This window comes from Leucoraja erinacea, chromosome 27, assembly GCF_028641065.1.
Source record: "Leucoraja erinacea ecotype New England chromosome 27, Leri_hhj_1, whole genome shotgun sequence".
In the NCBI taxonomy this organism is placed as follows: Eukaryota; Metazoa; Chordata; class Chondrichthyes; order Rajiformes; family Rajidae; genus Leucoraja; species Leucoraja erinaceus.
This window is the reverse complement of record NC_073403.1, coordinates 24,741,544-24,767,385: the sequence shown is the minus strand read 5'-3', so window position 1 is coordinate 24,767,385 and position 25,842 is coordinate 24,741,544. Positions and strand designations below refer to the sequence as shown.

General features: G+C 43.3%; 1 protein-coding gene across 9 annotated transcripts in view; it reads left to right on the top strand.

Annotated features, from left to right (window-relative positions):
* The first annotated feature begins 4,056 nt into the window (after positions 1–4,056).
* ubtf (upstream binding transcription factor) overlaps positions 4,057–25,842 on the top strand; it is a 48,297-nt gene continuing 26,511 nt past the window's right edge. For 6 of the 9 annotated variants that reach the window (XM_055657317.1, XM_055657316.1, XM_055657314.1 and 3 more), the window contains exons 1-9: positions 4,057–4,957; positions 7,214–7,312; positions 14,225–14,397; positions 15,313–15,396; positions 19,946–20,101; positions 20,243–20,307; positions 21,375–21,495; positions 22,315–22,425; positions 24,009–24,142. In XM_055657317.1, coding sequence (XP_055513292.1) covers positions 7,258–7,312; positions 14,225–14,397; positions 15,313–15,396; positions 19,946–20,101; positions 20,243–20,307; positions 21,375–21,495; positions 22,315–22,425; positions 24,009–24,142 — 899 coding nt within the window. In that variant the 5' untranslated portion in view covers positions 4,057–4,957; positions 7,214–7,257. Of the gene's footprint in view, positions 4,963–5,197; positions 5,389–7,213; positions 7,313–14,224; positions 14,398–15,312; positions 15,397–19,945; positions 20,102–20,242; positions 20,308–21,374; positions 21,496–22,314; positions 22,426–24,008; positions 24,143–25,842 lie in introns of those variants that run through there. The other 3 variants (XM_055657312.1, XM_055657311.1, XM_055657310.1) reach the window with 3 other exon arrangements.

The following is a 25,842-nucleotide window of genomic DNA, read 5'->3' as shown; positions in this document are numbered from 1 at the left end:
AATCACAGCGTACGTGGTGGCGTTTTTTCTAAAATCAATATAAAGCGCAAATAGGAAGTGATCAAGATTAGACTTTTAATTATATAGAAGGCATGGCAACTTTAATTAGGCAAGGCAACTTTAGCATTTCCAAAACAAAGGCAACACAGCTTTAGCATTTCCAAACCAAAGGCAACACAGCTTTAGCATTTCCAAACCAAAGGCAACACAGCTTCAGCATTTGCAAACTATATTTTCAAACCACATTAAGGGCACTGACAGGTCAGTAAAACCACTCACAGTTTAGTAGATATGTGTTCAGTGTTATTCACAGCTCAGACTGAGAGACGTGACCCTATCGCTCCCCCATCTTGCAGAGACTGACTGAGGCACTCAACCCTTCTGGGTTTTATAATCCTTCCGGAAGGGGAGTGGCCTTCAGGAGAGAGAATCTCAACATTTTTTAAACACTAATAACTCTTTTATTTTTAATCGATGGGAAAAATCCTCTTGTCTTGCACAGCGGAGGGGTACTCTGAGTAAGATGACCAAAAATCACAGCCGTAAGTGGCAGTTTTTCTAAAATCAATATACAGAACAGGAAGTGGTCAAGATCAGACTTTTAGTAATATAGAAGTCTCATCTTGACCACTTCCTGTCTGTGCTGTATACTGAATTTAGAAAAAAGTCCTATATCGCTGTGATTTTTGGCCATTTTACTCAGTCCTCCTCCGCTGAGCCAGCCCCGAGGATTTTTCCGATCGATGAAAAATAAAAGTTATTAGTGTTTAAAAAAACCTTGAGATCAGCTGATTGTTCCTCTCACCTGTCAATCATCGTGATGACGGTAAAGCCCCTTCCGGGGGGGTGGGGGTGCAGGACTATAAAACCCCAGATGCCTACACGTGAGTCAGTCACTCTGCAAGATTGCGAGGGAGAGGCAACAACTGTCATTCTAAGCTGTGAATCAAATGCACTGTGAGTCTGCAATGTACTTGCAATAAATTATTTGTTAGCCCTTAATGACAATGCTATGAGTTGTTTGGACTGCTGCCCTGCCTGAAAGTCCAATGCTTAATTGGAAATGAAATTAAATGCTGGAATGCTTTATTAGGTCTGACTGTGTTTGGAAGGAATAAATGCTTTATTAGGTCCGACTGTGTTTGGATGGAATAAATGCTTTATTAGGTCCGACTGTGTTTAGTCCAAAAGTCCTGCTCATTTTCGTGACTTCCACTTAGTCGACAGGTTGCGCTGATTGCGTAATTTCTGGTTAGTATAGGGGTCACCCTGCTTGCGGAAGTGCTGCTGACTGCGGAAGCCCCAGAGTGGGAAGGCTGTGCTCAGCCGTGCAAATAGATTTGTGTGTGTGTGTGTGAGAGAGAGAGAGAGAGAGAGAGAGAGAGAGAGAGAGAGATTGATTTGGTGGAGAGATAGAATATTGCGTTGGGGGACCAGCTCTCCAGTGTGAAGCTGGGATCCAACCGGTCCCACTTAGTGTGTGTTGGATATAAAATCATGACAGGCATTGAAAGGGTAGACAGTCAGAACCTTTTTGCCAGGGTGGAAATGTTACAAATTAGAGGTTACAGATTTATGGTGAGAGGAACAAAGATTAAAGGAGATGTGCAGGGCAAGTTTTTTTTTTGTAGAGTGGTGGGTGCCTGGAACATGCTGCCAGGGGTGGCAGTGGAGGCAGGTGTACTAGCAGTGTTTGAGAGGCTTTTAACTCGAAACATGGATATGCAGGAAATCCAGGAGTATGGGGATGAAGCTAAATGAAGAACTGAATACGCTTATTGGCCAAGTACGTACACATACAAGGAATTTGCCTTGGTGCTCCGCTCACAAGTAACAACACGACGCACAGTAACAATTAAGAATGACACATAAAATATGAATAATAAAACATTAGGTTAGTTTTCTTCGTATTATATTTTGCAGACATTGTGGGCCAGGCGTCTACTTTTCTAAGTTCATGAACTGGCATTTAAAAAAAACTGCTGGAGGGACCCAGCATGTCAGGCAACATCTGTGGAGGGAAGCGGACAAGAAATGGTTTAGATGCAGACCTTTCAAATTGTTTGAAACTATTAGCTGTCTTAGTCTGTCTTACATGATCCTGGTGTTGTTATCCCTCTTTACAGGCAGGCTGCAATAAATAATTGCTAATAAACTTGTAAGATCTAATCATAATAAATCTGTCATCAGTAAATGAAAATAAAAGGATAGGAAATGTTTGGGCTACGCCAGAGGGACTAATTTGTAAGTTCCTTTTACACGTACACGAAATGTAAAATAAAGTGTGGCATTTGAAATGTGACCTCTGTACAATATTACAATCACAGGTTCACATGTGTAGGAAGGAACTGCAGATGCTGGTTTACACTGAAGATAGACACGACGTGCTGGAGTAACTGACCCACTGATTTACTCCAGCATTTTATGTCCAGGTTCATATGTGCTGCATATATACTGGAATCTTTTTTTTTTTTTAAATGAAACGTGCTACACTTCAGAATATATGTAGCACATTTTTTAAAACACGTTGTGGCTCGGAGTAGCAGTGTCAGAAGATTGTGGTAGGACGAAGTGACTCAATTCCCCAAATTATGTCAAGGCCGGATGAACTGAGGTAATAGCGACTGGGGTGAGCATTTAGGGGCATAAGTAATAGGAACAGAATTAGTCCATTCGGCCCATCAAGTCTACGTCATTCAATCGTGGCTGATCGATCTCTCCCTCCTAACCCCATTCTCCTGTCTTCTCCCCATTGCCCGTGAGATCCGTACAAGTCAAGAATCTATTTATCTCTGTCTTTTAAAATATCCATTGAATTGGCCTCCACCGCCTTCTGTGGTAAAGAATTCCACATATTCACCACCCACAGGTTCCAGTGGGAATTTGAGCAGAAAACATAATGGGTGAGGAAAAGTGTTTAAATAGAAGCAAAATGAGCTGAGAGCTATGAGATGCGAGGAAGATGCCGAATCTTTGGTGCCGAGGAAGGAACATTGTGTTGTAGAGCTCCACCCATTTCGGCTTCCCGTCACGGTTAAATGCAATTGGAGGGTTCAGAGAACACTTGGTAAACTCCGGATTTAATTTGCTTTCGCTGGATGGAGTAAACGCATCATTGGGGAAGGGGGCCCTGGATAAATGAGACCTGGGAATGTTAGGGACACAAGGAACTGCGGAAACTGAAATCTTGAGCAAAAACATAAAATGCTGGAGGAACTCAGCGGGTGGGGCAGCATATTAGGGATATTAGATAGAACTTGGTGTCTGGAATGAGCTGTAATTTGGCTACGGGCAGCAGAGGTGGAATTGTACAGGGAGAGAAGATCCGGAGCCGGGTTGATTCTGTACGATGTTACCTCACCTCGCACAGCAGTCGCCCAAAGACTGCTGCTCCGTTCTCTCCAGGTAGAACGGGGATAGAGAAAAAAAACCAATCGGTCAACGCTGTTTACCAAGCCTTTCAAAAACAAAAATATATATAGATATATCGCAGCAAACTTGTTGACGACGTTCACGGTTATTTTTCATCTTGCACTTATTCCGACAATTCTCTCATTACCTCCAAATTTACAACGTCCGCAAGAAATCCGCCGGGAGGAAATCGCATGCGGAAATCACTGACGCGAGAGTGCGCAATTATCAATAAATAATTGAATCCGCTTTAGCTTAAACGCAGTAAATTTTGCTCCGCTTTTGACACTGTGTGTTTAACAGGCCCGTGTGATAAACTTGGCTGGGGTTCCGTGGGTGAAGCGCACTCTTATAACCAAACGCGTAGCCTATATTGCAAGGGGTAGGCTGACAGAAGGGTCCTCCCTACCAACATCACGGCGACAGGAGGCACCAAGCCCGTGATAGACAGGTGACTGGAAACTCCCTCCCTCCCCGTTCACAAAACCCAACCAGTCAGTTTCATGTTGCCCTCGTTCTCCACTTTCGCAACACATCCTATATTTACGGGGCATGTAGTTACAATGTGGCACGGTCATCAGTGTGCCCGATTCAACCTGAAGACGACCAAACGCCACCCGTCGCCTGGCCTCTCCAACCCGCTTGACATCACTTGTCCTTTAAACCAACTCCAACGTAAAGCCCAAGGCGTGAAACCTCGAGAGTTTATCACAACAGTTCTCGACCGAGGGATATTTCTCTTTCCGGGGTCTGCTCTTGCTAACAACCCCGAGTGCTTTGGGGAGATTCATTTAGCTGGGCTATTAACGAAGCGCTACTCTCAATTTAAGAATTCCTATTTCACACCGGGAGCCACTCTCCTGATTGCTTCTTTTAAAACAATTGCCGCCTGGTTCTGTATAAATTCACTAATTTATTTCAAGAAATTTTCATCTGGATTGGCTCGACAGGGAATGACGTGCAACACAACAAAGGTGGAGTTGGAAATTAAATAAAAATGTAGCAACGAAGAAAGCTGCGGCTTGGCATTATATGTATAACAGCTGCACTTCCCTGCAACTAACTAACTCTTCCAACACTGGCAATTAGTCCGGCGACAAACAGCACTCCGCCCGCAGGGGAAGGGCAGCGGCTTGCTTTTTATTTTTAATAACAAACTTCACTCTCCAAAACTTATTACAGAAGATATTTTGTTGTCTTTGGTTAAAACAAAAAAAAAGGAGTTCCTCCTTCCCTTCTCTGCGCGTCGCTTTTTGTTGGGTCTTGGCTGTTTTAAGATTGCTGGTGGCGAGGAGCGTCTTTGGCCGAGATACTCTGCCGCCTGTTCGCTACAACAAAACCAGCCGGAGAAACCAGCGCAAGGGGGATGGGGGAAGGAGCTGATCCGGAAAAAGCGGATTGGAGAGGTCGGAAGTATCGCGAAGCATGCCGGCACTCAACGGGGACTAGAAAGCGTCCACGCCCGAGGCCAGCGCCGCGGTTCTGGCGGACGTTCAGACTAGCTCAGGCGAGCTACCCTTGTTTTGCAAGACGACTAGACGGGAAGGTAAGGTGGTTTAACAATTTCTACCCATTCTGAAAACAACAACAATGCATTAAAAAAAATCCCGCATTCTCTTCTGGCAAAAAATAAGGATTTTAAAACTAAATAAGGTGTGTTGGAAACAATGCAGAGAGAGAGAGGGAGGCGGGTGGGTGCGGTGCTGCCGAGCGGGCTGAGAGAGGAGAGTGAGTGAGTGTGAGCTAGCGAGCGAGGGTTCGGCATGGGCTGTGCCGAGACGGTCGCGCCGTGGAGCCGCCTCTTGTCGACAGCAGCGCGAAGCTGGTTGGCTCGAGTAGCCGCGCCAGTGCAGGGGCTCGTTGTCTCGGGTTCATTCCCTCGGTTCCGGCCCCTTTTGTCTATCGCTGCTCTCTCTGCTCGGCTCCCATTTTTACCGCGTCTCTCTCTGCGAACAGAGTGTGAGGTTGCCGGGCTGGGTGAGTGACTGTAGCCGCCTGATAAACCACCCTGGGGCTGCCCCCGCTTCTTCCCCCCTCTCTCTCTCTCTATCCGTCTCTCTGCGGGAATCTTGTAATCGCCTCTCGTCCTTGCACTCAATTCGCTCGGGTAAAATTTTTTTTTTAATTTTTAAAATACAACAGGATTTTTTTTAAAGTTCGATAATTTCCTTGTTTTTCTATTAATAATCTATTATTGAAAACAAAGGGGGGCCCGATGGCGTTGGCTGCTTTGATTTTTCTGCCTTTTAGTGTCGGGGTCGGTGCCGCGTTGTAGCCCGGGCTGCGGCGCTCACATGGCGGACTGAATCCATCGCCCATCCCCGGTAGCGTTGCCTTCCCCCCCGCCGAAAATTGCTATCGCCGCTTAGCAGGGAAACTATTAACAATCAATCGGTGGGGAAAAATTGCACATAAAATTCCGCGTAGATTTTAATAACTAAATTTGAGACGATTGTTTTTTTTTAAGCTTTTTAAAATTCGCTCGATTTTTATTACAGGTTTTTTTTTTAAACAAAATATTTTAATTTGGTGCGTTAATTTTTTTTAAGAGCAAGGTAAACTTTGCACGGTTTTTCGTCCGCCGGGCTCGGGAAGGGCACTGCGCCCCAGCCCTTCGTCTAACATGGCCGTGGGTGCTGCGAATGCAGCCGGAACTGAGACGCCATGACTGGGACAAGGAGAGAGCCACGCGTCGGGCCGGGCCGAGCCGAGCCTCCGGGGGGCAGCGAGTGAAGGAAGGAAGGAAGGAGAGAGGGCGGGGGCCGGGATCGCAGCTCCAGCCTGGTGCATTGAAGCGGGCGGGCGGGGGAGGGAGGATTGCATTGCAGAGCGAGCGGGGGAGGGGAGCCTGGAGCTCCCGCCAGGTGTTGGTGCTTCAAAGCGGGCGGGGATTGCGGAGAAGAAGCCGTGCATCGGCAGAGGGAGGGGAGCTTGCGGCTCTCGCCATCCGGGTGTTGGTGGATTGAAGCGGGCGGGGATTACAGAGACGAGCCGATGGCTCTGCTCCCGACAGCGACGCGGGCTCGGCTCGGAGCCCCCGCCTGGTGTTGGTGCATTGGAGCGGGCGGGCGGGGGTTGCAGAGGAAGCCGAGAGCCGTACACCACGGAGGGAGGGGAGGCAGAAGGTCGGAGCTCCCGCCTTGTGTTGGTGCATTGGAGCGGGCGGGGGTTGCAGAGGAAGCCGAGAGCTACGCAAGAGGGAGGGAGGCAGGAGCTCGGAGCTCCCGCCTGGCGTTGGTGCATTGGAGCGGGCGGGGGTTAGAGGAAGCCGAGAGCTACGCGGGAGGGAGGGGGGGAAGGCGGAGAGCTGGTCTGGAGCGGATGAGAGGTAGACGGTAGAGACGCTTCTCGCCCTTGCCTTTCGTCACCGTCTCGTCGCCAATCCCCTCCTCCCTCCACTCTCCCACCGAGGAGCTGCTGTCGCTGCTGGCCCGGGCTGCTCGCTCCCCTCCCCGGCCAGAGTTGCAGCGCATTGCCAACTCTCCGTTGCTGCTGCCTCTTTTGTCCGCTTCTCGCAGCGCCGCTCCCGTCCGGACTCAAGCTGTGACGGGGGGGGGAGGGGGGTGGGGAGCGGCTTTGTAGCACAACAGCTGCTCCAAGCCGATGCACTCGTTGATCTTTACTCGCTGGTACTGGAGGGAGAAAATAAAGAGGAAAAGGAAGAGGAGGGAGAGAGGGGAGACGTAAGCACTGGGGATTTGACTAGAGTAGCATGAGATAGAGACACGCAGAGGGGGGAAATGGCTGTTGCAGCTTGGCTCCCGTGGTACAGCCTAATCTTGTCTCATTTGTTTCCATTCAGGTAGTTGGAGGACTTAAAAGGGTCGAGTGTTTCAGTCGAGCAGCATGAACGGTGAGACAGCTATGGCTGAAACGACCGAATTGAACACTGCAAAAGAAGGTGAGTGATTGGAGAACTTGAAACAGACCCCGGGAATTATGTTTATAGTATACCCGGAAAAAATATCTAGCATCAATACTTCCATACTGATTCAATTAAACTGATATTTGCTCAATACTTTTTCGTGTTGTGTGAAATTACAATGTTTAAGTAATCATTGTTTTAAGACACTATTGCATATTTTTTTAATTCCCTTCCATATCGAATTATGGTTTCGACAACTTGTCAAGATAAATTTGGTATGGAAGGAAATAATAAAATATGCAATAGTGTCTTAAAACAATTATTAATTAAGCAATAGAATATCTACAAAAACAATTGAATGACATACTTTGGAAATAACCCCCTTGTTAGTAGCCTACATTAAATTCAGGTGTTGATTCATGAGCCATCAAAAATAAGATTGAAAGTAGATGATGGACAATTTTTTTCCCACTAATGTGTTGGGAGGGATATGTTTATCATATTCTCTTATAATGAGATTTATTATTGAGCGGCACGTTTTAGTATTTTTACAGCTAGCAATTGATACTATGCAATCTAATCTGTTTATTTTATTTTAATCATCCTTTTGTCTTTAGGTTTCAACGTTTGGTTCAGCCAAAATATAATATTTGTTGAAGCTATGAACTGCAGATGGTGGTTTGCAAAGAAAAAGTGCTGATGTAACTCGTCAGGCCAGGCAGCATCTTTGGAGTACATAGATGAGTGACGTTTCAGGCTGGGACACTTCAGATTGAAGAAGGGACCCAACCCAAAATGTTGCCTTTCCATGTTCTCCAGAGATGTTGCCAATTCCGCTGAGTTTAGCACTAATAATTTTTGTTTGTCAAGCCATGTTATGTTTGATCACTCTTCAACAGGCACACTTGTCTCTAAATGTTGTTCTGAGTTGGTTTCTTCTATTGGAGGACAGCTATGACTGCACCATACTTTGCAACAACTCCCAGTCTCCCCTCTGTGCTGCAATAAAGTGCGGGAAAATAACGTTGGAAGAAAGTGTGGTGTCATTTGATGCATTACATTTCCAAACAAATACTTGCATACTGGGGACAAGTTAAATTGGGAATAAAGTACATGCCATATTTATTCCTTGAATGAAACTCCTGCAAATACCATGTCACTAGCTTCATCTTTCAATGGCTAGTACTTTCTTTTAATTGAATGACTTTTGACACAACTACAAGTAGAAATGCCATCACTCTACAACAGCATCAGAGGGAAATCGCAAACCTCTATGTCTGAAATAGAGATTGTGCTATTCATATCGAATCAAGCAAATTAAGAGTCGAGATATAAATATTCAACAAGGTTATCATCTAGTTGAAATCTTACAGTATTCCTGATTGCAGGTAATCATTTTGCTATTAGCCTAGTTAATAATTTACCATACCATTAGTGCAGGAAAAATGTTCCCGATTGCCAGAAAGATGTTCCTGATGCTGGGAGAGTTCAGAACCAGGGGTTGCAGTTTAAGAATAAGGGGTAGGCCATTTAGGACTGAGGTGAGGAAAAACCTTTTCACCCTGAGAGTTGTGAATCTGTGGAATTCTCTGCCACAGAAGGCAGTGGAGGACAATTCACTGGATGTTTTCAAGAGAGAGTTAGATATTGCTCTTGGGGTAACAGAATCAAGGGATATGGGGAGAAAGAAGGATCGTGGTGCCGATTTTGGATGATCAGCCGTGATCATATTCAATGGTGGTGCTGGCTCGAAGGGCTGAATGGCCTACTCCTGCACCTATGTTTCTAATCCTCAGCATGCAGGGTAGGACACTGATTGAGGTTGTCACCTTGGAGTCGTGTTCAACCAGAGAAGATTCAGTCGTTCTTTCTGTCTTTTCATCCCACAGTCCAGGAGTGATGTCACTAGCTGGTAATTTAACAAATACTGGTTTTATTCCAGAGCACAAGAATCAAGAGTACTTTGTGAGCAGCTTGGTGGATGGATCATAGTTCATAGCTGTCATCCTCTGGAGCACAACACAGAGCTACTTCTTGCAGCACCATACCGTAATTCCACTTGAGTGGAACTGCAGCAGAAATTATTGCTAGTCTTGAAAGCTTTGATTTTGCAGAGCCAAGATGCGTATCTTAATATTTACCTAGTTTTAGAAACATAGAAAATAGGTGCAGGAGTAGGCCATTTGGCCCTTTGTGCCAGCAACGTCATTCAATATGATCATGGCTGATTATCCAAAATCAATACCCTGTTCCTGCTCTTTCCCCATATCCCTTGATTCCTACACATTGTTTGAACGGCAGATGCTGGTTTACATCAAAGATGGACACAAAAAGTTGGAATAACAGTGGTCTCCAACTTGAGTTGTGGGTTTGGATCCCACTTCTGGCACCATGTGCAAAGTACTTATGATACAGAGTCATTATATATCATAACAAGAACTTTAATTTGTATACATACAGAGACCATCGAGATGAGTACTGTAGGCTCCGAATTGTAAGTTATAACTAAAACACAACAGGGCTGTCCGCATGCACAGGTGGCGGTGGTGTGGGAAACCTGACATGGATTATGGATCAGGTCATCAGCAGCAAAACCAGACACGGATCAGCAATACAGTTTGATATACAAGTGGATCAGGCAGCATCTCTGGAGAAAATAACCCTTCCGATTTCTCCAGTCTGAAGAAGGGCCTCAACCCAAAATGTCAGCTATTCCTTTTCTTTAGAGATGTTGCCTAACCCGCTGAGGTACTCAAGCTTTTTGTGTCTTATCTTTCATATATACACACACTTATCTTTCATATATACACACTTCTGCTGTTGGTCCTGCAAAAATCAGGCGATGATTTCTTGATTTAATTTTTTTTTTTAAATGGGCTTGTGGCCACATTGTTTTCCTTCTCAGCTGAATCTGTGAGATTTGGTCATTTCTATTGATGTATGGCTGCTGTATAGGGAATTTCAATCCAGGATTCAACAGCTTCAAAGGCATGTCGTTGAATTGATTAAAAGATATGGGTGGAAACAGGCTCTTCACACACTTGAGTCCACATTAAACATTGATCGCCTGTTCACAAAAGTTCAATGTTATTCCACTATCTCATCTACTTCCCGACACACTAGGAAAATTTAAAGGGGACCAATTCCCCCTCCCCCAATGACTTTGGGATGTGGTAGGAAATCAACGTGCTCTGGAGAGTGCAGACTCCACATAGATAGTACCTGAGGTCTGGACCGAACACAGATCTCGGGCATTTTGGTGGCAACAACTCTACCAGCTGTCCCACTGTGTTGCCCAGTTGTTGGCAGAAGTTCACAATAACTTGTAATTTATGAGAGCAGCGTGTTATGGAAGTCAATTCTAATTTCTGGTAAGTGTTTGTTAAACATTAAGAGCAGGGTGTTGTTCTATATTTCCCAGCTTCAGAAGCTGCCACAACAGCATCATACACGTGGAACTCGACAAGGAAATTTCTAGGTTTGTTCATTTTGTAGATTTTTAATGCCTTGATAATTGTCAGCCACTGAGTTGGGGATTTTGAGCACTGGTGCGATTTTTCATGTATTGCATTTACTCTCTGCCTATGATTGGATTTAGGTTATATATCATAACGTGCCATTTTCTGGCTCTTGGTGAGTATGGTAAAAGCCCTGTCCCACGGTACGAGTTCATTCCAAGAGTTCTCCCGAGTTTGCCCTGATTCGAACTTAGAGATTTATGGTATTGGCCACTCGTCGTAACTTGGGGCTCTCGTGGACATTTTTCAACATGTTAAAAAATCATCACGAGTCTTCCCGTGCTTACCTGCTGTTAGCGAGTCTTCCCGAGTACCTGCCGTTAGAGTTACGAGCAGCTAAGAGACGTCCCCGAGCTCCGACGTACCCAATATGTTCATTCTCTGTGCTTACCACGAGTTTGATTTTTTTTTAACTCGGGAGAGCTCTTGGAATGAACTCGTACCGTGGGACAGGGCTATTAGTGTTCTTCATACTAGTGTTAAAGCAAGATGGCTACAGGTCCAAGATCTCCTGCAGAGGGCACTATGTTTGGATTGCTAGTCACACAACTGCTTGTGCTTGGTCTAAGACCAAGTTTGATGGAGGGGTGGAAACTATTCCACCATTATTGCCATTAACCAACTTTATCATTGTAACGTGGACTCTGGATGCTGGTGGCATGGTAAAATACTAGTCACCTTCAGTTCATGCTGCAATATTTGGGGTGTAGCTTTTTTGGTGTGTCAGCTTTTTGTGCCCTGTCAGCTTTTTGTGCCCTGGCGATTTACCTGACAATGTTTTCCATTATTAAATACGAATGTCTGTTTGTGCCCCAGGGGGAAGGGGGGGGGGGGGGGGGGGGGGGGGGGGGGGGAGAGCGTAAGTGTTTCAGGGAATATAACCAGTGTCAATCGGGCACTAACAATGTATGAAGATAGACACAATGGACAATTAATTTGTTCACATATCCAAGAAATATTTTGCTTTTTTACACTTGTGGAAAAGGTGAGTTTAAATGTGTGGTGTGAAGTTACAACAGATAATGCCTTGGGTTGTGAACTGTAATGGCTCCCATGATGCAGATAAACAATATGTTACGTGGGGAACAACATTTTAAGGGCATGTATTTAATAACTAGCAACTTTAATATTGTCAAAACCACCCTGTCCTTTCCCAGCACTAATGCTGAAACATAATCACTCTGCAAGCTTTTTCCAGTGTTCTTTTGTTGATCTCTGATAAACATGCATGGAATAAGCCAAGGACATTTGTGAGCCTTGCACGATAGATTTTATTTTTCTTCTTCGTCCGGATAACTGCTCTTTGATACTCCACCCTGTGGAATACTCGGCAGCAGTTCGAGGCTTTGCACTAGTCTGGCTTAGTTCACCCAACTAGGCACACAATGGGAGCTACTTCATTGGTTTTAGGCGGTAGAGCGGTTGCTGTCAATGTTAGCATTTCTTGTGTGTACCTAATTGTTCTTGGCTTTGTCATGCAGAGCTTCATGAGCTCACGGCAGTCCACAGTACTGAGAGGGTCAGGAAGTAAACTATATTTACTTTGGTATATATGGTTACGTAACTGTTCCAACCAGGGCCATATGAAATGGCAGAGATTTGTGGATGCAGCTCAATCCATCACATAAAATAGCCTAAGGTAGACAAAAATGCTGGAGAAATTCAGCGGGTGCAGCAGCATCTATGGAGCGAAGGAAATAGGCAACATTTCATGCCAAAACCCTTCTTCAGACTTGTTCAGGCTTGAAACGTTGCCTGTTTCCTTCGCTCCATAGATGCTGCTGCACCCGCTGAGTTTCTCCAGCATTTTTGTCTATCTTCGATTTTCCAGCATCTGTTTTTCCTTCTTAAACATAAAATAGCCTTCCACCTTTCTCCCCTGCTCCCCCCATTCTGCACCTCAGTAAATCAGCCAGCCAATATAATCAATGATCACTTGTACCCACAGCCATTTCCTATTTTCTCCACCCCCCCTCCCTCCTGGGTTAGGCAGAGAATATAAAAGCTTAAAGGTGCTGGATTCAGAAATGACACTCCCTGCTGTTATCACACCACTGATCAGACTTCATATATCAAGGGTGAGGTCTTGATCTCCCAACCTACCTCCTTGCAGCCCTTGCACATCTTTAATCTGCACTTTCTATGAAGCTGTAGTACTATATTCTGCATTCTGGGTGTTTTCTCTTTGTGCACCTCTTGTACTCATGATATATTTCAACTGGATAGCACACAAAATAAAATCATTCACTGTATTATGGTATATGTGGTACGAACATACCAATATTTCTAAAGGGACACAAAAGTGCTGGAGTAACTCAGCAGGTCAGGCAGCATCTCTGGAGAACATGGATAAGTTATTGTTCGATTGATGGTGTCTAACCCTCCGAGTTACTCCAGCACTTTTATGTATTGACCAACATCTGCAGTTCCTCGTTTCTAACAATATTTCTAATTTGAGATAGGGTGCAAGTTGCCTGCAGTGCCTGCCCTGTGGCTTCTGCTGCCCTTTTCCTGGGTAATAGAGGTCACGGGATTGGGAAGTGCCATTGGTGAACCTTAGTAAGCAATGCAATGCATGTAGGAGAAGATGCATGTTGTAGTCGCAATGTGTTGGTTATGGAAGGGCTGATGTCTGTGGTGCTAATCGAGAAAGTTGCTTTGCCCTTGGTAACATTAAGCACCCAGGTCACTGGAGTTGAACTCATCCAGAGAAGATTAATGTTTCTTTGCACTCCTCCCCCAGATTGATAAATGGAGATGTGCTGTCATGAGATAGTCACTCATTGCAACAACATCATGCCTCAGAGTTGTTCTTGTGGCTATGCTATTTATGTTGCTCGTCCATGTTTTTGTTTTTCTAATTAAAGGCCAGTTTAGCTAGGAGATTAAACCATTTGGTCCATTGGACCTACATGAAAAAATAGTAATTCCCTTGAGGTCATTGTGGGAAAACTGTCAGTATATGAAATATGTACAAATATTCATGCAAGCTTGTAAAATGGAAGCCGTCCTGATGTTAAGTTTCCATCTGTGTATCTTGGGGTAAATCGAAGGTGGTGGCATTTCTTTCCCTGCTCACCCTTGGTCTTTGGTGGATAACTAGTCCAATTATGGTGGCCCCACTGTACTCAATTTACTTGGTGCAACCACTTGTTCTGCCCCTGTGGTATCCTGTACAGAAACATCCTCTTGATGGTAGTCCAGTGAAATGCAAGCTTGACTACCCTTTGTTCTGATGCTGGTGAGTTGTCGGGTTCCTGTTTTGTCTTTTGTTGGATGCGCAGTCCATTTCTGAACAAAGGGTTCATGTTAAACTTCGGTCTGATCCTTAGTATTTGCTGTTTCGAAAAGGAAGGAGAAAAAAATGCAAGTATTATTTATGAAGCTGGATTTAAGGTGCAGAGGATGACTTTTTTTCCTTACCCCACAGATTGGACAAAAGAGGATGTCTTGGGCCTTCTGGATTGCATGAGAAGCATTGTCCCTTCTAATGACGTGCTGAAGTTCAAAACAACAGAGTCACACATGGACTGGAATAAGGTGACCTTCGCCCATTATACAGGGGAAATGTGTAAACGGAAGTGGTCGGAGATTTCGCATGAGGTAAGAGTCAACGTTTATCTATTGCACTTAAAGATGTTTGGCTTAACGCAGCAAAACTACTGCACACCATTATTTTTGAAGCATAAGTGGTGGTTCCAACAAACTGCTCCATTTCTGGACCAGGTTATTTGTCAGATTGCTTTGGACTCATTTATTAACCTTTTTGTACAAGTTGGCAGCTGTCTTAATAAGGCAAAAAAAAAAACTCCTGAGGATTATTAACAATTTATTGCCTAACAATTTGGAGCTTTTATCCAAGTGTAACTTTGCATGTGTGTCGAAGAACTTAATGTTGAACCAGGTAATGCCAAATTGTATTTCTGTGAATGTTTGGCTGCAAATTAACTAAATCTTTCATTCCATCCTGCATTTATGTAGGAGCAGGAAATGTACCCCTTTAACTGTACTGCTGAGCAATATCTATATTTTTAACTGATATGATAATGCTGATAGTTTGGTATGTTCTGTTTGCCTTAATTTTTTAATGGTGTATAGTTTCCCCATGGGCAGTTGTGGGAACAATTGTATTTTGTAGAATTACTGGGTAGACGGCTCCCTGAAATAAATAGAACTGGTGTCAAGGGTTATACGCAGAAGGCAGGAATATAGGATTAGGAGGCAGAGATCAGCCACGATTGAATGGTGGAATTGACTCAATGGTCCGAATGCCATAACTTGTGAAATAGGATTGTTTAAGTTCAGTGAATGTGATGCTGTTTGATTCCATCTCTGTTTAACAAGATATCAGTAGGTAAACGTCATAACAGTATGATTTGGGCTGTGAGTCATCGCATTATAAACTCTTTGCTAATGTTCCCAGTTTTTTTTTCCCAATTTGAGATTGAAACTTGTATCACCCTCAAGAACCACTGTTGGATTTTTGTTTTTGTTTTAAATATCAAATTTTGTTTTTAGGTGAGAAAGTTCCGCACTTTATCGGAACTGATACTGGATGTCCAAGAGAACGTGAAGAATCCTTATAAAGGGAAGAAACTCAAGGTGAGCTTTTTTTTTTTTCAAGCATAAAATTTGAAAAATAAATCGAAGTTCATATCGGAAAATTATGCGGGCCATTACACAATCTTGGGATATTTAATTTTGAGTGTATTCATATTTTTGGGTGAGATGTGAAATATTTATTCATAAGACATAGGAGTAGAATTAGGGCATTCAGACCATTGAATCTATGCCATTCAATCATGACTGATCTATCTTTCCCTCTCAACCCCATTCTCCTGCCTTCTCCCCTTAACCCCTAACACCCATTCTAATCAAATCATTATTGTAATGTCTCTGGTAGTTCAATTATAACGTTGAAGCTGTTTATTGATACTTGCGCATTGAGTATTCACTTGAATAAAGCTGAAACGTTGTTATAATATCTTTGGATTCATGAAATGTAATACATTATAGTTAGCAAAACTTTCATTCTGGCTTGACCACGTGCTGTGGAAGTAGTCTCCCTCAATTTTAGTTTTGTATTTGCTCGGGCAGTCAGCTCTTCAGTAAGAACAAGTATCTGCACCATTACACAAGGCAGGTAATGTATGATCAATGAATAAGGGCATTCTTCAGGAACCTTGACTAATCCAATTTAAAATGTATTGATTTGTGTCCCTCAAGGTAAATCTTCACAATTTGCAATTTATTTTTATCTTTATTGCCACATAGGAGAAGCGTTTAATTTGAAAGCATTTGCAACTTTTGCATATCTCATGAATGTGATAAAATTTGCAACGGTTCCAATTATTTTCCATGATGTGATATCTTTACTCTCTTCATACGATTTGATTCAATTGAGTGCAATACGTGCCAGATGAATGTTTTTAAGATTGTTAATTTTTCTAGGTTCAACCGGGCCACCAAGTTTGAGTACTAACAAGGCTGCCTGAAGCTTTACAAATGATATTGTTGGTGGCACGTTGCCACAGCTGGTAAAGTTGTTGCCTCACAATGCCAGAGATCCAGGTTCAATCCTGACCTGGGGGGGGGGGGGGCTGTCTGTACAGAGAGTTTGCACGTTCTCAGTGATGGTGTGGGTTTCTTCCGGGTGCCTTAGTTTCCCTGCACATCCTAAAGAGGTTAATCGGCCTCTGTAAATTGCCCTTAGTGTGTAAGGATTGAGGAAAATTGGACAACATTGCATTAGATTACACAGGTGATCAATGATCGGCACGGACCCGGTGGGGCGAAGGCTCGTTTCCATGCTGTATCTCTAAACTAAACAGCGCACGAGGTTACCGTCCTATTTTATTCAGCCGAAGATAATGCCACAGTGGACTTGGTTATTGCGGATTGTCATAGCCTGTTCGCCAGTAGTTAGCTCAGTGCAATAATGCCTGTAATTATGTATCTTGCGTTATTTATGCCAGCAGAGATAAACTGCTGTAAAACATTGCTTTATTACCAGCAGATACTGTTTTTATTGCCTAGAGAAATGTTGATGAAATGATCAGCAATTTTTAATCAGTTTTTGATTTGGAGCAAAATGATCAGAAATATTTTAACTATTTGTTATCTGAGCTTCTGAAATCTTGGAGCATGGATCAATTGGTAACAATGATAAACAATACATCAAATATATCTACATGAGAAATCTGAATACATCTACGTTCCTTTTTATATTCATGTGGTATTTTGAATATCACCAGAAATGGTGCAGGTCAGAACATTTGAGTTTGGTAAATTTAACTGGCCCAGCAATGATTGGATCGCCCCCATTCATTATTTCGTATTCATAATTTCTCTTGGCATCCATTCACAACCTATGCAGCAGTTTCTCACATGCAAAATACTTGTCTTCTGCCTGTATATTGAATTTCTTCATCCCTCTAGCATATTCACTTTTGGATGTATTGTGGAAACCTTCCCCAATTGGCTGAATGTGGAATAGGATAATAATTCTGTACGCTGCCTTCTGGAATATTCTTATGCTGTCATGCGATCATGTTCTCTTTAAAAGCAGATTTGTTCACTCTGCCTAAGCAAACCCACGGAGGAAAGACAGATAATTTAATCTAATGAAGATTGAAGCATAAATAGCAAGACAATGTCTCCATTTGCGGTGTAGGAATGTTTTCTGCATAAACGGATGTGAAAGATTGTATTTGTTGGCATACTCAGCCAGTGAGTTGGAAGCAAGGCCACGTGATTGGGTAAATGGCACACTGCACAACAGGCTAAGTGGTTTTTAAAAAGCACAGGAATTCAGATTTTTTTATTGACATACCGGTGACATCTCCCAGCACCTTTTCCACCAGGAAGAAATGCAGAGATGGTTACACTAATGCTGATTTTTAATAATTTGAATTGCATGTCATCATGAGGCAAAATTGACCAAGGAATTGTAGAAACACAGAACTGCAGATGCCGGTCAACACACAGAAGGTCACAAAGTGTTGGAGTACCTCAGCAGGTCAGGCAGCATCTCTGGAGAATACGGATGGGTGATGTTTCGGGTCGGGACCCTTCTTCAGACTGATCACCTTCCCATCTGCCCACCCACATTAATCATTGCAGATTAAAATGTTGGCAATGGGAGATACCACGGAAGGTTTTTGGGCTGGTACTGGGACCGCATCCTGTTGGAAAAGGCCACCTGGCTTTATAAATAGATTACTTGGCATCCCTTGCTGTGCTCATGTGAAAGTGAGGTTAAGAAAAGACTAATGAGTGAGTTGGTGGTCATTTAGAAGTGAAATCAAGCAGACCTGGATGAACAATTATCTGAACGTAGTCTATCAACAGGCAAGTACTTAAAAATAAAATGTATCTAGATAGTGGTAGTGTAGTATGTCTTTTACCTTTCCTCCTTTAGTTCACTTGATTGCTGACATTTTTCCTGATTACTGATGTAATCTATAGCTTAAGCTGATTCTTTTGAGGTTCCACTTTCACTGTCATTTTGCAAATGCATAATGTCTGCCAATATTTTGGAAACCTTCGTTGAAATTGCTGGAACAGAATGTGGTACCATGACAACACTGAAAACACATTTGGACAGGTACATGGATAGGAAAAGTTTAGAGGGGTTCAGGCCAAACACTGTCAAGTCCCCTATCTGTCTGCACACTGCATATCCCTCTATTCCCCAAATCCATGTGCCGATCTAAAAGTCGCTTCAACCATGCAATTCAGAAAATTCAGATGGGCACTCCAGTTGTTTCACGTTAGAAAGTGTTTTTTGCATCAGTGCCTCTGGTTTATGATGTTTCCCCACGTGATGCTACTTCATTGTAGTGGAAATTGGACCACAGGCTGGGCACCCCTAGGGTGGCATGTGCGGCGCAAGTAAAACACTTACTCACACCTTCACCTGCTCTAGCGCACTGAAATGTCACTCTGAAGAAGGGTGCCGATTGGAAATGTCGCCTATCCATGTTCTCCAGAGATGCTGCCTGACCTGCTGAGTTACTCCAGCACTCTGTGAAATGTCACCTATCCATGTTCCCCAGAGATGCTGCCTGACCCGCTGAGTTACTCCGGCACTCTGTGAAATGTCACCTATCCATGTTCCCCAGAGATGCTGCCTGACCTCCTAGGAGATTGATTAGTCCAGCGTTTTCTGTCTCTTTTTGTTGCCAACCAGCATCTGCAATTCCTTGTTTCTACACACTGAAATGGGGTAGGACGTTGGCCATCTTGGTGGTTGTCCTACCGAATTCCCCCGCAAAACACCATGAATTGTCTAGTTCTCCTCCAACTGTTTGTGAGGATTGTTTTAATGCCTAGTGGAGAGACGGGGATAGCAGGGGAGTTTAGGGACGTGGGCAAGTTAATTAACTTGCAGATCTTCTAGATAGGTAGTCCAGCGATCGGGCCTTGTTGGCCTGCATACCTGGTTCACATACAAAGCTCCAGTAGACAAATTGGATGGAGCATTGAAGAAAATCCATGTTGGATTCCTGAAGGTAAATGGCAAAAGGAGGTGTCTAGTTCTGTTTGAAGTAATTCAAAGTTTATTTTTCTCATTTGACTGGTGCTGGGAAAATGTGTTTGAATTTTCAGGCACAATAATTTGCACAGGTATGTGTGAGGTATTTCATTCCATCTCAAATATCTAAACGTAGGACTATGGAGACTCCCCAGACGATGGGTTTCAGTTTTTAAGAAGGAACTGCAGATGCTGGAGAATCGAAGGTTACACAAAAAAGCTGGAGAAACTCAGCGGGTGCAGCAGCATCTATGGAGCGAAGGAAATAGGCAACGTTTCGGGCCGAAACCCTTCTTCAGACTGATGGGTTTCAGTTAATTGATATGTTTTAGCAAATACATGCACTTAATTCCATTTATCACCTAAAAAGCACCTTGACTGAAAAGGAATCTAGTAGCTTTGAAAACACTGGTTCTGGTCAAAGTACCTTGATAAGCTGGGAATTAAAGATGTTTGTTGCCATGCCAATTCTTGTGACATTTAAAATTTGCATGGCTTGGTAAAAACCTTTGCCCTGCTGCATTGAAGTATCTTTTTTGTAGTTGATGCTGTAGTAGGCACAGAATCTATGGAGAGGTGGACATCTGATGAGTGTTCTTTTTATGTCTACTGTAGAATCATCCCGATTTTCCCAAGAAGCCTCTCACGCCTTACTTTCGATTCTTTATGGAGAAAAGAGCAAAATACGCAAAACTTCATCCTGAAATGAGCAACTTGGATCTGACTAAAATTCTGTCCAAGAAATACAAGGAATTGCCGGAAAAGAAAAAGGTCAGTGGATGTCCCCATCTGCTCTGGTGTGTGGATTGCAGAGGAGATGTAAACTATACGGGGGGGGGGAAGAGGAAGAGTGTATGACAAAGAAAAACTTGCAGTACGGCTGGAAAGCTGAGGTTTAATTTGTTCCTGCAGATGAAATATATTCAGGAGTTTCAGAAGGAGAAAGAAGATTTTGAACAGAACATGGCCCGTTTCAGGTAATGCTGAAGTATTATCTTTTACACTTTGATGCCACTTATTGCACTCCACCCGTCCTGCCGTTTGATCAGGTGTTTTTCCACTTGTTCTGCATGCAATTCGGTAACGTCATATTGGCGTTTATCCTTTGTATGCCAGAAGGCTTCTTTCTGTGTGATGATTAAACTTGTGTGCCAAAGTAGTTAGAATGCATGAAAGGAGAGAAAGTGCTCTTTTTTAAAATCTCAGCAACTCAATCAATATCCTTGCAAGGGTGTCAGAAATTTTGAAAATTATAAGGAAGATGAGTAGCCTTCGATGTGTTTAACCCTAGACATACTGGGGAAACACGATGGGAACATGGCCAACACTAGGAACTTAAAGATGTTGGGGAGACAATAAATAGAAGTGTCATGTGTTTAGGTTCCACAGCACAGCTAGATTAGTTAGCAGGACAGACAGCATCTCTGAATAGAAGGAATGGGTGACATTTTGGGTCGAGGCCCTTCTGCAGACACTTCCATATCAAAGTATGGAAGTGCCTTGTGGCCATTGGCTATTCTTGCCATGGTATTGGCATTTGTGTGCTCAGACTGAATGTCTGGCCCAACTAGTTTTTTGGATTAGGTTATTGCACTCTAAGGTCAGATTGGCTGTCTCTCCTGATTCCCAGCTCATTATGCTTGGCCACTAAAACAGCAAATATATGCAAGGAAGATGGATAGCAAATATGTTGGATTTGATGCTGGTGAGACCAGCATTCCTTCTAATATTAATTGTAAGGAAGCAACTCTACCGCTGCGGGTCCATATAGGTTTATATACATACACACTAAATGCTGGAGTGACTCAGCGGGACAGGCAGCATCTCTGGAGAGAAGGAGTCTGAAGAAGAGTCTCGACCCGAAACGTCACCATTCCTCTCTCTTCAGAGATACTGCTTGCATTTTGTGTCTATCTTCGATTTAAACCAGCATCTGCAGTTCCTTCCTACACATTAGGTCTATATACGTCATCTAATTAAACCAAAAAAGGTAATGAAATACTACTAGCAATATTTGATTGCATTTACTATTTCTTCCACATAGAGAGGACCACCCGGATCTGCTGGAGAGCGTAAAGAGGACAGATGCCCCAGAAAAACCCAAAACTCCTCAGCAGCTGTGGTATCTTCACGAAAAGAAGGCCTTCATGAAGTTGCATCCAAAGGTTTTTATACTTCTTAATGAAATTGAACCATTGGGCCAAATTTTATAAATAACATTAACTCCTGAGGGGCTTGTTTCTTATCCACAAACTTCCCCTTGCGCTCTGTCCACCAAAGGCAGCCGGATCTCCCGGTTGCTAACCATTTTAATCCCCATCCCCATACTGACCGTTTGTCCTGGGCCTCTTCCATTGCCAGAGTGAGGCCACATGGAGATCGGCAAGAACATCTGAGACCGTGTTCTTTGTTTCACATGCGAGGTGCAATATTCCACGTTCTCTGCATGGATTCCATCTGTCTTGATGGTCCAGCCATAAGGTGCTCCAATACTTAGCTGGGTCTGTTGGGGAGCTAGACTGCTGCCCATGAAAGACATCTAATCTAGGTCTGGATGGCAATTATTTGTCTATTCAAATAACAATGGGTTTAATTAAAAAATGTGCACCCTAATATTTTTATTTTGTCTTTTAATGTTTTTTAGCGAGATAAATAATTGAAGTGTCTGGAATCTCCATTTAAAGGAGTTCCCTGAGCTCCTGCACCAAGATTGGCTTTAGTATTTTGGGAGATGTGACGTTTTGGGTTGGGTCCCTCGGGTGTCTAAAATTAGATTCTGAAGAAGGGTCCTGGCCTGAAATGTCATCAATCTATGTTCTCCAAGAATGCTGCCTGACCTGCTGTGTTACTCCGGCACTTTTTGTCTTTTTCCGAGTTTCAGTTGTCATCCCCTGGTAACTAGAAGAGTGGGCTATATGACAATCAAATGATGTAAACAACATATGATGGACACCATGCATCACTAAACCTTTTTATTTTCCTAGGCAACAATGAAGGATGTCAAAGAAGCACTGGGGAAGCAGTGGTCCCAGCTGTCTGACAAGAAAAGACTCAAGTGGATTGGCAAAAGCTTAGAGCAGAGAGAACTTTACGAGGTAAATACTGACTAAAGTGAACTGACAACACCAGACCTGACGATATACCAACATGATGACTTATGCTTTTCACCAGAAACTCCATTCTCCACTGGTGAGAGAGAAATGGGCATGAGTAACACTTTGATGTTTAATGACCAAGAACTTTGTCACTGTGATGCAGACAGGTCATTCCTTTAGTTTAGAGATACAATGCGGAAACAGACCCTTCAGCACCGACCAGTGATCCCCGTACACTAGCACTAACCTATACACTCGGGGAAATTTATAATCTATACAGGTCAATTAACCTACAAACTTGCACGTCGTTTTGTTACCGACACGCTTTTGTTTCAGCTTGTACTTAGATTGGGGAAAGTGGCAAACACTTGTGAGTCATTGGCGTGCACAATCTGCATGGACTCTGATTAAAGTTTGAAGCCTATGGTGCTTCACTATTATGTTCCAGTGAGACAAAAGAAAGTTATGGGTGTTTTGTTGCCATTAGTCCCGAAACAGAACAATGACATTCTTTCTTGCAAGAGCAGCACTGCAGCTTTGCAAACACAGTACCCAATAGATAATAGTTCAAGTTCACATTTATTGTCACCTGCACCAATTGATACAATGAGATTTGAGTTACCATACGAATAAAAAGAACACAATACACGATAGAGTTTAGCATAAACATCCACCACAGCGGAATCAACGTTTCCCACTGTGATGGAAGGCAATAAGGTTCAGTCACCTTCCTCTTTGTTCACCCGTGGTCGGGGCCTTTGAACCCTCCGCAGTCACCGCTATGGACGGCCCGATATACAAGCCCTCCTGCCGGGATGATTGAAATTCCGGCGTCGGAACGGATCGGACCACAATCGCGGCTTGGAGTTTCCGATAATAATAAACAAAGAAAATTAATAAATAAAAACAGCCTCTACAGTGCAAAAACAAAACAAAGCCCAAAATCTCTAGTGCAACCTGGGCAGTTTGGAGTTTAGTTGGAGTTGGAGTGTTCAGTAGCTTGATGGTTGTTGGGAAGCAGGGTAGTCCAAGAACAGAAACAGTTGGGCATGCAAAATTAGTCAGGACTTTTCCATGGGGGAGAAGAACATTAAGTGTCACTTCAAGGTTTGTAGTTGATGGATTTGAAAAATAATTTCAGATCGGGGAACATCACTGCTGTTTGGGGAGAAAAACATGATTGGTAAATTGGGCAGGCTATGATTTTAAAGTGAGGGTGACAGCTTAATCTCTTGTTGTTTGCAGGACAGTTTGAAGTTGTGCCTTGAGCATGACTTCCTTGCTTGCTTACATTAAGTGAGTATACGTGTGGTTAAAAGTAAGTAAGCCTGTAACCTGAGCACTACACTTGGAAACGTCATTTGGGTAGAAAAGAGTGTGGAGAAGGAAACACTGAAAAAGCTGGAGATAGACACAAAAAGCTGGAGTAAGGGTCATTTCTTGGGTCAGATGTTTCAGGGGAGGTTCTGCAGATCTTCTAAAAATTTTGATGGAACAGATAAAGGAGAAATTGTTTGCAGTGACCATGGGAAGATATTTTTTCGACCACTCAATGAGTTTGAATGCGGATCTTCTGTTTGCAGGATGCTATGCGAGATTATGTTCTACGCCACCCTGAACAAAGCATCAGTCTGGACGATTTGACCAAAAATACTCTGACCAAAGCTGAACGACAGCTCAAGGACAAGTTTGATGGTCGACCCACAAAACCACCACCGTACGTATCTCTCTTAAATGTGTCTCTAGGAAGTAAGTTGAACAAAACAACCACATAAGCCACTCTTATTTGCAAGAGGGAAAAGGACTGCTATGTTGTACATTTTGACTCGTCCACTGTTTTAACACTCTGGCAGACTTACCATGATGTTGTCATCTTATCTGTGGCTGGAAGATGTTTTCCCCCAATAGAATTGTTTCTGCTTTTATGACCACCCTACCAATTGGCACATTCCAGCTCTACACACTGCTTGGCATTAGACCATCAGTACCAAGGGCTACTCAGTCCTTTGGTACTCTGCTATGTATTGAGGTTATGGCTGATGTGCTTTAGCTCTGACCTTGACCCCATATTACACAAATATGGAAAAATATAACAACTTCAAACGTTACATTATTTGATCTGGCCATTTGCTTGTAAGAGAATTCTAAGCTTCTATCTTTTCTCACATTTAGCAATGTTTCCTAAATTATCTCATGTATGGCCTGCTCCCTATCCTAAGCTCAACACCTGGGGATCAATCATTTATCTACTAAGTCACGTTTTCCTCAGGACCCCTTTTTCATCTCTTTCCAATCCCTCAAGATGCATTTCAAAGAGTTCAATCCAGGTTTGATATCTCTCAATATTGAAGACATGGCTAAACCCTTGAGTCTGTATGAATGATTTCTGATGCCAATATAATCATCTCCTTTTATTGTGTAAACCTGTGGTTATGGTGGCAACCATATCATAAATTACCTTTTTTCTTTTATCTGTTTAGAGTCGTACAGTGATAGTCATAGTGATACAGTATGGAAACAGGCCCTTCGGCCCAATTTGCCCACACCGGCCAGCATGCCCCAGCTACACGTCCCACCTGCCTGTGTTTGGTCCATATCCCTCCAAACCTGTCCTATCCATGTACCTGTTTCTTAAACGTTGGAATAGACCCAGCCACAACTACCTCCGCTGGTTCCTTACACCCACGGCCTTTTGTGTGAAAAAGTGACCCCTCTGATTCCTATAAAATCTTTTCCCCTTCACCTTAAACATATGTCCTCTGGTCCTCGATTCACCAACTCTGGGCAAGAGACTGTGCATCTACCTGATCTATTCCTCTCGATTTTATACACCTCTATAAGATCACCCCTCATCCTGTGCTCCAAGGAATAGAGACCCAACCTACTCAACCTCTCCCTATTGCTCACACCCTCTAATCCTTTCAACATCCTCATAAAGCTTCTCTGAACCCTTTCCAGCTTGACAATATCTTTCCCAAAACGTGGTGCCCAGAACTGAACACAATACTCTAAATGAACTCGCCAATGTCTCATACTACTGCAACATGACCTCTTAACTTCTATGCTCAATACTCTGACTGACGAAGGCCAATGTATGAAAAGTCTTTTTGACCCTTATCTACCTGTGACTCGACCTTCAAGGAACCATGCACCTGCACTCTTAGATCCCTCTGCTCTACAACACTCGCCAGAGCCCTACCATTCACTGTGTAGGTCCTGCCCATGTCAGAATTCCCAAAATGCAACACCTCATATTTTTCTGTATTAAATTCCACCAACCATTCCTCAGCCCACCTGGGAAATCGATCAAGATCCTGCTGCAATTTTTCACAACCAAATCCACTATCTGCAAAATTACCTACGTTTGTATCAGCAACCAACTTGCGAAGTAAAATATTTACTACATTTTGGTTGCAT